This window comes from Hermetia illucens, chromosome 5 (assembly GCF_905115235.1).
Source record: "Hermetia illucens chromosome 5, iHerIll2.2.curated.20191125, whole genome shotgun sequence".
Taxonomy (NCBI): Eukaryota; Metazoa; Arthropoda; class Insecta; order Diptera; family Stratiomyidae; genus Hermetia; species Hermetia illucens.
In genome coordinates, this window is record NC_051853.1 from 49,282,757 (window position 1) to 49,295,218 (window position 12,462).

At 41.8% G+C, this 12,462-nt stretch overlaps 1 protein-coding gene across 1 annotated transcript in view; it reads left to right on the forward strand.

Moving 5' to 3' along the window:
- Positions 1-2,884: 2,884 nt before the first annotated feature.
- The window catches only part of LOC119657792 (homeobox protein OTX2-A-like), a 66,128-nt gene continuing 56,550 nt past the window's right edge, over positions 2,885-12,462 (forward strand). The window contains exons 1-2 of the mRNA XM_038064875.1: positions 2,885-3,039; positions 12,326-12,381. Of these exons, the coding sequence (XP_037920803.1) occupies positions 12,356-12,381 (26 nt within the window). The 5' untranslated portion in view covers positions 2,885-3,039; positions 12,326-12,355. The remainder of the gene's footprint in view (positions 3,040-12,325; positions 12,382-12,462) is intronic.

Here is a 12,462-nt window from a genome sequence, read left to right on the forward strand (position 1 = left end):
GTTTACATAAAAAATTTTGCATATTAGGGGAGCTCCCCCTTAAATTCAGCACAAAATTTTGCGGCTAGCTGCAAGCAAATGGCTCAACAGAATAAATACTTTCGCCAAATTTTTTGATAATAGTTTCAACGTTTTCGAGTGAATTATGTATGACAGACAAGCAGACAGGCATATTTTTAATCGATTTTAGTAAGGTTTCCTTTTGTACAAAACTTTGAAAATACAATACTGGTCAACGTATTCCATCAAACGCAATCGTTCTTATCATAATTAGGTCACTTCTGGCGCAAAACAAAATTTGCTTTGGTCACCTCTGGCCCAAATGAGGCATTATTGGCAGATATAATCCACGCTCATTTTGTATTGGTGAGCATACATATATAATAGAGTAACGCCACCTGAGAACAACTTTCGATCTCGCTGCTCCGTGGGCAGAGGACAGCTTCGGATGAGTTGCCTCTGCCCGGAACGAGACCTCCAACAGTTTTTTTAAAAATCTTCAAGCTTTTCCCTTTGCCTGTCTTTATGGCCTTGTTTGCTTCTGTAGTAGAAATCTTTCAATATTTATCTCCTATTGCCAAACTCGCCGATATTGGTAGTATCTTGGACCTTTGCTGTTTGGTGGGCATTTTGCAATAAGATATCTGCCCCCGAAAGGTCTTTGCGTAACTCAATAAAGCCAGGTTCATTCGGAGTTTTGTCAATGATCAAGTTTATTGCTGTTCATGTACTGATCTCCCTTCGATTAATAATAGCAAGCAATTCGCATAGATACCCTTCATACGGTTCGTTTCATCTCATCTGCTTCTGAACAGGAGGCAAACAATTTCGTCGAATTTTGGGGGCCCAAACAGTGATGACTTTATACCTCTCGACTAAACCCAGACCATGCTTACAATTGAGAGAAGGGGGAACCCGATCCAGACGAGCTGAAACAAAGAAGATGGAAAAGGCTAAGGAATTAAGCAAACGCGACAATAAACTAACTAAATGGACTAAATGGACTGAAACCAATTGACCCCGGAGATGATGGTCACAAAGCTCCCACATTGGGCGCCCAATTGAAAAAGTAAAAACATTAGATTTTCTACAAAATTCTTTAAAGTTACAACAGTTACATTTAGGAGGGAACATATGGGGTAATATATCGTACTCCATTGCCGTCCAAAACTTTTGAAGACTCCAGGGTGTAAAAGAACTGCATCGAAGCTCAAAAGAATAGATATCATAGTGAAGTGCTGAACGTCCCTCAAAACAATTAATTCATCGATTTTTTTCCCGCAAAATCACACAGCCCAATTAATATTTTCCAGTCGTCAAGTGGAGTCAAATTCCGTTTCATGCATATTTGAATTTATCTCCGGTTCCTCATCAATCGATAACGAGAATACATTCACACTTTTTCCACATCAGTGCAAGGAGAAATAGAATTCATTTTCATCTTTTTCTTCCTCTCCGGTCATTTGTTTATGCCAGTTCTCTTCCACCGATGGCCTGTTCACTCCTGCGCACTTTCGGCAATCCAAGAACCGAGAAAATCAAAACAAAAGCAGCAAACAGAATCATCTCGCCCCCAATATGAGGAAGGGCTTATAAAACATTGCGAAAAATACAAGTGAAAGCATCTTCCCGCATCTCCTGGCTCTTCTCCTTTCGCAATACAAACTTTGGGATTCGCGCAGAAATTTCATAAGCGAGTGAAATGAAATGAAACACAATACCCGCCCTTGCCCCCGGGGTGCGTTTCTGGTCCACCCCAGCATCCGCACCGGAGAAATGGCGGAGCGACGGGAACCTGACTGTGTCGCACAGCTTCCAAATGAACCTCTGTGTCAAGACATAAGACACTCTCGAATGCTGTAAATCGGAAAATAGGGAAATGTACAGTGAATTTTCGAAAGATAAATGTAAATTGAAGAACAGCAAACGCGTGTCTCCATACACCGCGCTGGATCCCATTCTTGCAATGAAGCCACTATCGGAAAAGCTATCGGGAAAATTCTGCGGAACGCTGGTGTGTGAATAAACCCAGTTCAGTGGAGGAAATTTGTGGCGCGGTGGCAGGTGATCGGGCGCGCGAAGAAGGGGCGTTCCAAGGCTGCAGGCTCCAACTGCTCCATTCTACATGGACACGGGGAAGTGGGCGGCGCGGCACTGAAGATCCAAAACGACAACGTTTTCTTGCTCTTGTTTGTTCGCTCGCTGATTTTTTGTTATGCTCGACCCCACATTAATTTCTGTCTCCAAAGTTTTCTTAAGACTTGATGCGAATCGTCGCCAAACTAAAAAGACCGTTTCCACGTTTTACGCGCTTTCAGAAACGTCCGCCAACGTTACTTTGCACCCTGTAACGATCGCTAGGTCCTATACTGTGTCCTGTCCTGTTTAAAAGTTTATAGTCTCGTGTATCCTGCTAGACACTGTGCCCGCGTTTCATTGTGTTAGTGAGTTACTCGCTGGTGATTGTGTGATTATATTATTAATAATAGAAGTAATTAGAGCCGAACATGTGATTGATTTTTATTGTAATTACTTCGTTGTCGGTCGTTTGTGGAAACGTAATCGCGTCTGGAATGCTGGGCTCGAATTTTGGCGGGAGATTTTGCTGAATGACCGTTGAAATGAAATAAATCGGAGCATGTTGCCTGCATGGAATGTAAATTGATTAAACCACAATTCTGTGATATAAAATGTATTGAATTTGGAAGATTACCGCGATTAGTGTCCTCCTGGATGAATATGAATATTTGACACCAGAAACAAATGAGGGAATTTCAAAAAATTGTTGAGATAGAAAAATCAGTGTGCGCGTCGGGATACATTCATCCATGAATATCTCCCAGGTGTGTGGAATTTAATTAAATTGATATTGAATCATCATCAATGGAATGCTACGAAAAAAAGCCAAAAACTTGTAGTTCGAATTGAATAATTTTCCTGCCTTGGGAGCAACACAACGAGACAAAAGAATTCCATTTTGATGACGTTCCGGCGCAGGTTTCAAATCTTATTTTGAGAAGGAATTTAACAAATATTCGGGTTAGTAAAGTTTGTTTTTTAGTTTCAGTTGCAGGAGATTATATTTCGAGTGGACCTTTTCATCATTTCTTTGGTGAAAGTCGCAATATTTTCTGGTGGAGTTGTTTGAAGATTATTTACAATATCTGTGAAGTTCTTGTCCGATCAAAGTTTGTGGATATTCTAACTCTAATGATTGAATTGAAATTTCACTAATTGCAAGACTACAACTCCTTATTTTTCATTTCTTCCTTTCCCAGGAATTAGGATTCCGCGAATCCTTCTCCTTCTAATTGGATTTAAGGTTTCTACTTTTTACATATTTCCGCCAAATAATGCCGTCTTCAAAACGCACATCATGATTGCCGACGCTTCGTCCCTTTATTGTTACAAGTATAATTCTTCAGAATTTTCCTCCCAGCGTCCTTTAAAAAGAATTAATTTTCAATTTTTTGATAATATTTGCCAAATTTAGTTATGGTCTTCAAAAGTGCTTCAAGTGGGCGGTGGACTTATGAATCCCTCAATTGCTAAACAAAATTTAGTGTCCTAGTTCCCGCTGTGTTTTCTATCTAAGCTAGATAGTATTAATGGTAAATAATAAAAACTACGGGAACTAGGACCCTAAATTTTGTTTAAGAATTAAAGGAGTCCTAAGTCCCACACACACACCCAGTTGATAGCAGAGCGGACCAGTTGTGAAGTAATTTACTTCCCAGGTTGTGCTCCACGGACCCCTCAGTCTTGGGCAAGCACCCAAGCTGCTAAAATTAGGCGACACGGTGCCGCCCAGGGCAGACCTAACTCATCAGGCGCTGCCTCATCTCTGCCCTGTGAACAGCGTGAAATTTTCCGCTAACGCAACGGAAGAGGCTACTTGTGAAAACACAAGTCTAATTGTTGCATCTTGGGTGCTTGCCCAAGACTCAGTGGTCCATGGACCACAACCGTCGACGTAAGCCGCTTCCCAACTAATCCTGCCCGCCATCAAATGGCTGGCGAACTTAGGACTGCCGCAATTTCTAAACAAAATTTAGTTTATCCTTGGTCGGCTTTAGGCCTGAATTTTTATTCGACGGCTTTGTCCTGAATATAATTCATACACATGTCCTGTTGTTGAATTTAAATAAGGGGGCAAATACCACCTAGTAACCACTTCGGTCACAGGAGGCAGCATTTGATGAGTTGCCTGGATCAAGCCGTGAGTCTTACTAGAATACTTATTACAGTAGTAAAATGCTTCAATGGCTTATACTCAACTTGTTTTTTCTCAAAGGATTCCAAAGGAGTCAGTGAAATATCTACTGATTTCTGACATTCTTCTTTCCAACGCTAAAACTCCTTCCAGCCCTTACCCCCACCCCCAGGTATGATGCAAAAACCTAATATCTCTTTGAAAATAGCTACCAACTTCTTTTATCGTACGATGCACCCTTGCTGACTAGCCCTATTTCCGCCTCATAATCAATTCGTTCAGATTACTGCACTATATGTCGGCTTGTTTATAATTAGAAATCGAAAATAAACTAAATTTCCCTAGAACCCTTTTATGATCTTTTATGTCGCTACTTCGAGAACCGATTGTTCTCTTCCTCAGTGATTTTTAATCTGACCTGCTTACAATCCAACTTGTCCTACCAATTAGCAATTCAGATTTAGGTTCTAAATCCGAAACTATCCTAAAGTGAACTTATTCTTGGGTTCGTCAGCAAACGGAAATAGTGTATGATGAGTAATATATAGTGATTAGTGCCTTACTATATCCACATTGACTTGCTGGTACTGCAGTAGATCAATGCTCCAAGGCTTTGAGCAATCAGACCCGAGTCTGCACCGGGACTCATCTGAGTCGCTTTGGCTACGAATATTCATCATCATCATCATCAACGACGCAAAAACGGTTTAGGCCTGCCTTAATAAGGAACTCCAGACATCCCGGTTTGGCGCCGAGGTCCACCAATTCGATATCCTTAGAAGCTCTCTGGCGTCTTGACCTACGCTATCGCTCCATTTTAGGCAAGGTCTGCCTCGGCTTCTTTTTCTACCATAGATATTGTGCTTATAGATTTTTCGGGCTGGATCATCCTTATCTATATGGATTAAATGACCCGTTCGCCACAACTTGCTGAGCCAGATTTTGTCCCCAACTTAATGGTATCGCTCATAGATTTCGTCGTTATGTAGGCTGCGGGATCGTCCATCCTCATGTAGGGGCCCAAATTCTTCGAAGGATTCTTATCTCGCACGTGGTCAAAAGTTCGTAATTTTTTTTGCTAAGAACCCAAGTCTCCGAAGAATACATGAGAACTGACAAGATCATAGTCTTGTACACTAAGACCACCCCATAGTGTCAGGTGAGATATTTCGAGCGGAACAGTTTTTGTAAGCTGAAATAGACTCTTTTGGCACGAAGATCCACAAGAGGTTATCCACCAGAGATTATCTGGTACCGGGGTAGCCCTCTGAGTTCCTATTCCTGGGACATGTATTCCCATCCCGGTTATTTGCGATAGGCCCCCTAGTGGGAGTTTCATAGAGGTTGAGGTAAGGTTCCCACCACGACAAAGACCTTCGAATAAAAGTGTGCAGTATCGTTTACAACTCGCGCTCTTAGTTCGGTAAAGATTTAGGCATGTTTTGCATTCACCAGTACGAATGCTGAGCCATGCACTCAGTATAGACCAGTACCGGTGTTGCTTGTCACAGCGGGGTTCAGATTGTGATGACAAAATCAATCCGTGTCTTAAGAAGATAGTGCAGTTATACCTCAAGATGAGAACTCACGTTAAACCATCCGGATTTAACTTGTTTCTGTTGCCAATGTCTGCAAATATTAAGTGTTCGATGCGCAGTGAAACTCCGACAATGAAAAACAATGCAGTTTACATTCCTAATCACATTGACGCATGTCGAGCGAAATCGTGAATCATCGTGAACCAATCATCTAGTTATTGGCCGTAATCACAGTTTGCTCCTCTTGATCTTATGTCAAGGATGCTGGTCTATCTAGTTGAAGGTAATACAATCTGAGTAATGCACTTGTGTGCGTAGCATTTCGTTTTTTAACTCAAATTTCTGCTACTTTCGAAGTCAATAAGGTATTGGCCGTTGTCACTTGATATGTTATGGAGGCTTCACCCCCGAATCATCCTTCACTGTGCCCCCGCGCTCCCAAACTTTGGGTTGAAATCCCCGAGCAATACCTTGACGTCATCCGAGGGCAATCTAGACCAATCTGGACCGATTGGCTTAAAATTTTACCTCTACATTTAAAACTGATGCCTAGGGTTTGTATGATATATTACATAAAGTTCAATTGTAAATAATAATAACTGCAAAGTAAGTAAGTAAACTAGGCTGGAGCCGGGCCTAAGCCCGATTGTGAAAGGAGGAGGGATGGATAGCTTCAGTCTGAATGGATGTACGCCACCGCAGCGTCTCAGGGGGTAGGTGAGAAAAGTGCAGGAACTCTGCAGTCTTGCAGATTACTCACTGAGGAAGCTGTCCTCACACCTGGCAATTAGGTATAAAATGCAAATCCATCTATAATATGAAAAGAAGGAGAAACTTTAAGTTCGGTGCGGATAACCGGCGGGAGTCGTCTGATTTTGTGACTGGGCCGGGCACCCGTAATGGACAGCACGGCGTCGAAACCGCTAGTCGTGGAGCAGTTCGATGTCTACAGGCCACAACGACCAGGACCATTGCTCCGCCTTCTGCAGCTGTTTTGCCACAATCTGTGGCGACCACTTCAGCAGGTTCGCGTAGGCAGCAGATGAACTGGGCTGAAGAAATGGAACTCTTCATCATCTGCTCCTACTACGAAATAACGGCGGGGGCGGGTACAACATCTTACCGCCCCTTGCTGTACCAGAGATTCATCTAACGATTCCCGCAATCCACACAACAGTACCGCTATATTACTCGCAGCGACACAATCCCGACCATCATCAGAAAACGTGTTCGGCTTGAGGTCATCGCGGAAACTGGTGACTGAGAGTCGATGGGGGTAGAGCCGGCAACATCAACAGCATCACCCCGCACTGCAGGCAACAGTTTCAGTACTCACCCAAGCACTCTGCTGCAACTACAATCGCTTGTGTGGTGCAGTTGCGGGTTTCAGATTGCACGATCAGAAGAGTCGATTTCGTGTTATTGATTTGAGTGACCGAAATGATCCACCATGGAAAGTTCATCTGAAACGTCGGCGGGACTCACTAAGGTAGAACATTGCTAGACTCATCCAGATCAGCACTGGCAATGCCAGCAGATGGTTGAGAAATAAAGTGCAGAAGGTTTAGAAAAATTATGCCATCCCCGGTGAGACACCCGCAATTGAAATTCTGGACACACTAAAGCAGAAACTTTCTGTCATATGCAGTCGATTACGACGGTGCGGCGAAAGTCACTCCATACGTGTCCAGAATGTAACATACGCGAGGTACCAGCGAAGCCTTTTCAGGTCTCCCAACGAATCCCAAGAGAGGGTCCAAACAGTGCAGTTTTCGATAAAGGAAGCGAAAGAATACTGGGGTGGACTTTGGGGGTTACCCGCCCAGCATGTTAAGTGAATCACCACCGAAGGCACCCGTCATGCCAATGCGCCTAGCATGAATTTCGCGGATGTTACCGAAGAGGAAGTTCGACGAGCCATAAACAACTCGAAGAACTGGAGGGGCCCAGGTCTGGATCGGGTGCAGAATTTCTGGTATAAAAAATTTGCCAGCGTACACAGTCGGTTGGCACACGGCATAAATTAGGTCATGAATCGGCGGAAGGAATTTCCACCCTTCCTCACTGCGGGGATTGCCTACCTTATCCCTAAAGAGGACACGGTTCAGGATCAGACACAAGACCGTTTACTTGCTTACCAACCCTCTACAAATTCATTATGTCCATTATTAGTGGGAGAGTCAATGCGCACTTCGAGGCCAACAACATGCCATCCGAGGAGCAGAAGGGCTGCCGAGTTGGGTTAAGGGGTTTCAAAGAACAACTCATTATCGACTCGGTAGTTATAGGACAAGTAACTAGAGGCCAAAGAAAAATTTTTAGTTGCTATATCGATTATGCCAAGGCTTTTGATAGCTTCCCGCATATCTGGTTAATTGATGTCCTTCATTTGTATCGCATTGGCCAGAAACTAATAAAGTTTTTGGTGACACTCATGGAAGGATGCATACCACCTTATCAGTACGTACATCTTAGGGTGCACATCCGTATACGTAGGGGCATATTCCAAAGGGATTCTTGGAGTCCCCTTTGATTTTGTATGGCACTGAACCCCCTTTCATGGCTACTGAATGATGCTTCTCCAATTAAATATGGCTTGCGTGCTAAGTGCGAAGTGCCACACTTAGATGACATCAAGCTGTGTGCTTGTACTGTCTTGTCTGCTGCGAATAGTAGAAATGTCCACACGTAATATTCGGATGGAGTTTGGATTAGACAAATGTCGAATCCAAGCCATCCGCAAAGTCCCGGCCATAGCAATGGTGACCTCCACATCGAAGCTATGACCGAGACAGACAAATGCTTAGGAATTCCACAAGGAACACCCGCTCGGGTTGGTGATCTGAAGGATCTTCTGCTGTCTGAATTCCTGCGACATGTAAAGTTGGTACTGAAATCGCATCTGTCGGGGAAGAATAAAATAAGCGCATTGAATGTATTCGCTATCCCCTCGCTGACTTATGTATTCGGAACATTGCCGTGGACGAAGACCGATTTGGAAAACATCCAGCGGCGGATACGACTGACTGTACTATTATGGCACCGGTATGTAAGGTTATCAATCAAAACCTTGGACACAAGCATGAGCTGATCACGAAAACATGTCCGGTTTACCAGCAATACTTGATAGTTCTGCTTGCAGCATGTATTGGGACCGGCAAGTTCTAACTGACGTACTGTTAGTTGACAAGACGGGTCGCTCCGCGTATATTATTGATGTTGCTAACATCAACATCGAACAGAAATACGCACAATCTGGTTCCAACCATACAGAAGTACACCATTCTGCATACGTGCTCGATGTTGCGGAAGTTCTCAACGGATTTTCCCATTCACTTACCACCGCCAACGTCCCTTTAGTTTTTAAGTAGGTAGGGTCGTCAGCGCCTAAAAACTTGGTACTTAGTGCTAGTATTAGGTAAAATCAAAATAATCGTTGGCGCTACATATTGAATCAAGGCCTTCAAGTGCGTGAAAACACTGCATTCAAGACAGTAACGGTACACTACAGTACATTGTAGGAGGCAATGTTGTAAGCATTGCGTTCGCCCGAGATTATTACCCTGATTTGACTCAGGTACTCATTCACAGCTGAGTCGACTGGTATCCAACGTCAAATCACGATGCAAATCCCGCTGCCACCAGTGAGATTCGAACCGCGACCTTCCGTACGACAGCCTTGTGCTCTAACCACCTAGCTAACTGGACACGGATTGATTGTAAATAATTTTCGGAAATTCTGAACCTTACTTTTTAAAATGCGATATTTTGGCAAAAATCCACATATTAAGGGGGTCATCCCGTGTGTCGGGTTGGAGAAATCGATTTTTTTTTTGCATGAATTGTATCTATATATAGTGGAGAATATGTGGGCAAAGGGATTTTCCAATATTCCGAGTCTTTCAGAAATTACAGTGTTAAACAGTTAAGGAGTTTGCAGCCGCGGCTAGAGTACTCGATGGGAAAGAGCGTCGATTCTTTTTTTACCTGTTAGTTTTTTACCTTAGCCTTATAAATTCGAACACAGGTATAAATATAAACAGATTGAAAACAAATCAATTGTCTAAACTTATTTGCCGTTTGGAATAAAAAGGATAATCCAGTCTAGAGTGAGCACTGAAAGGGTTTCAAGCTATACTCAGTTATATTTTGTTGTAAGTATTGTGCTGTTTGGGTGTTTAGTGATTTTTTGAAATGGATCGTACGAAGGGAGATCGCTTCAACGTTCAACGTCATGCTCGCACTAAAAAACGAGTATTTCATGGGAATCGATACTTATCAGAGAAGAAAAAGAACTTCGCATCAACATCAGCAAAGAAACTTTTAGCAAGCATGAACATGGATGTTCCAATTGCGACAAGTTTCGTATATTGTATATTGGATTTTGCTGGAATTTTCTCCGGTATTTCTGCAAATTTCTGCAAATAATAAAATATACTTAGTAGTAAAAAAGGAATGCGTAGGACATGTCGAGAAAAGAATGGGAACGCGGCTTAGAAATGTAAAGAAGATTCACAAAGACATTGGTAGAAAAGGGGCTGAAATACTTACTGATAAAGTTATTAACGACCGCACTACATTTTTTTGGGCTACCTATTCGTCGACACGCAAATTCGATAGAAGGAATGAAAAAAGAAATTTGGGCAACTTTCTTCCATAAATGCTCTACAGACGAAAATCCTCAGCATCAAATTGTCCAGCAGGCGAGGACAGTTGGTGCAAATGGCGCAAAGCGGAAACGAAAGGAGAACTGGATAGTTTCCACCACGAGAAGGCACCTTTGACAGAAGAAGTTCAAACAGTCATCAAACCAATCTACGAAGATTTGTAACGAGATGATCTCTTGAACAGATGTTTAGGAGCAGAGACCCAGAATAACAATGAGTCGTTAAATGCATTGATCTGGACTTTCGCTCCTAAACACCTTCATTCTGGGGACAAGGTCGTAGAAATAGCCACTTTTCTGGCTGTAATTATTTTCAATGAAGGATTCAATGGCATTCTCAAAATCCTAGTGACGATGGGATGTCAAGTTGGTCACATATGTCAGGTTTATGTCAACCGCCGTAATGAAGCGCGAATTTGGCTTTCCGAACGACGGTCGACTGACCTCGCTAAAAGAGCCAAAATTGGAACCAGAGAGCAACAATCGGCCTTACAAGACTTTTTTGGAGAAACGGAGGGTGTTCTCTATAGACCAGGTATAGAAGATTAATGGGGAGTTAAAATTTTACTGTTGATAATCACATTTAAATTTTCAAATGCGTTTTTCTCGAAACCGCATCTTGAAAGTCGGCTGCCACCATAGCTCAAAATCTATCCAAACAAATTCTTTGAAATTTTCACGACTTCTTTAATACATATTTCTACGGTCCCCAAACTAGGATAATTGCAATCGGACGGATCGTTTTTTTTATTCATAAAAAAACCGTAAAAAAACACCCAAATCGAAAAAATTAGGTTTAAAAGCCCACCAAAAATTTACCTTTTAATATTTTCTAATTATCCTAGTTTGCGGACCGTGGAATATTGTCCATATTAAAATGGGGTTTAGTTTTTTTTCCTCAGATGAACACAGCGCCCTCCAGCGTGGCAGCAGAAAAACGTATTCCGAAAACTAGCTACGATATCAAGCTAAAAAATTTATCACATATACTAGAGATATCAATAAATATATGGTGAAAAAATCGCGTTTCTATCTTTATCCATTTGCTCATTAATCCACTGTAAAGAATCCCAAAATGCTTAATTTTCTGGACGCGATGGCGATGTTTGTATCACGTAGGGCGATAGTACACAATTATGCTACAGTGCAAATGTAGCTGGTGTTAAAATCACTTTTATGAAATTAGTGTGATACCTCTTTTGTGTTATTGAAGTTATTTCTACTGTTGTGTATGTCACTTTGTCCGGGCTAGAAAAACCAAAAAAAAAGCAAATTTCCCCGTAATGCCGAAAAGATTTTAATTGAAACCAGTGAAAAGATGTTTAAATCGGTTAGATACAATAAACCCCATTCCAGAATCCTTACTTTCGTCGGCTCCCCTTTGGTATATATAGATTTTCATTTGTAGAACAAGATCAAATCGAAGCTCTGCTACTTTAAAAGGAATGAAAAGCCTGAATTATTCAGCCCCCTGGTCTCTATAGAATTGTTTATTGGGTGTCTCCAGACCATATAAAGTTGGACCATTACTTTTATGAAATGAGATATCGTTCATTACTGTTGCAGTAACTTCTTTTTCTCGCCTGTTGGTCTCAGATCACTCCTAATTAGGTGCTCTATAATGTACCCTCCTCCAGCTGAACTTCCTTAGTATAAATTAGCGTTCTACCTAAAAAAGGTAAATTAACCTAAGCGAAAGCATAAATTTCTGCAGTAAATACATTACACATCACCTTTTCACTACACTCCAAAACGGATTCCCTACCTTGCTCCTAACCATACTCATCGAACTATTTATGTCCTTATATTTATAAAAGAAAACTAAAATTCTTACTCATATTCATTTTATTGACCGTAATATCAGTCGAGGTCTATAATGTTCATTAATCTTATTTTCTCATTTTTCAGGCTCGCTAGAATTATACAAAACTAAAGATTATGTGGAGCAACACTCTGGCATCAGGGTAAGAATTCAAGAACAGTTCCAACTTTATAAATTTTTTTCTCGATTTCCCTTCGACCAAATATTTGTGATAATATTTCTA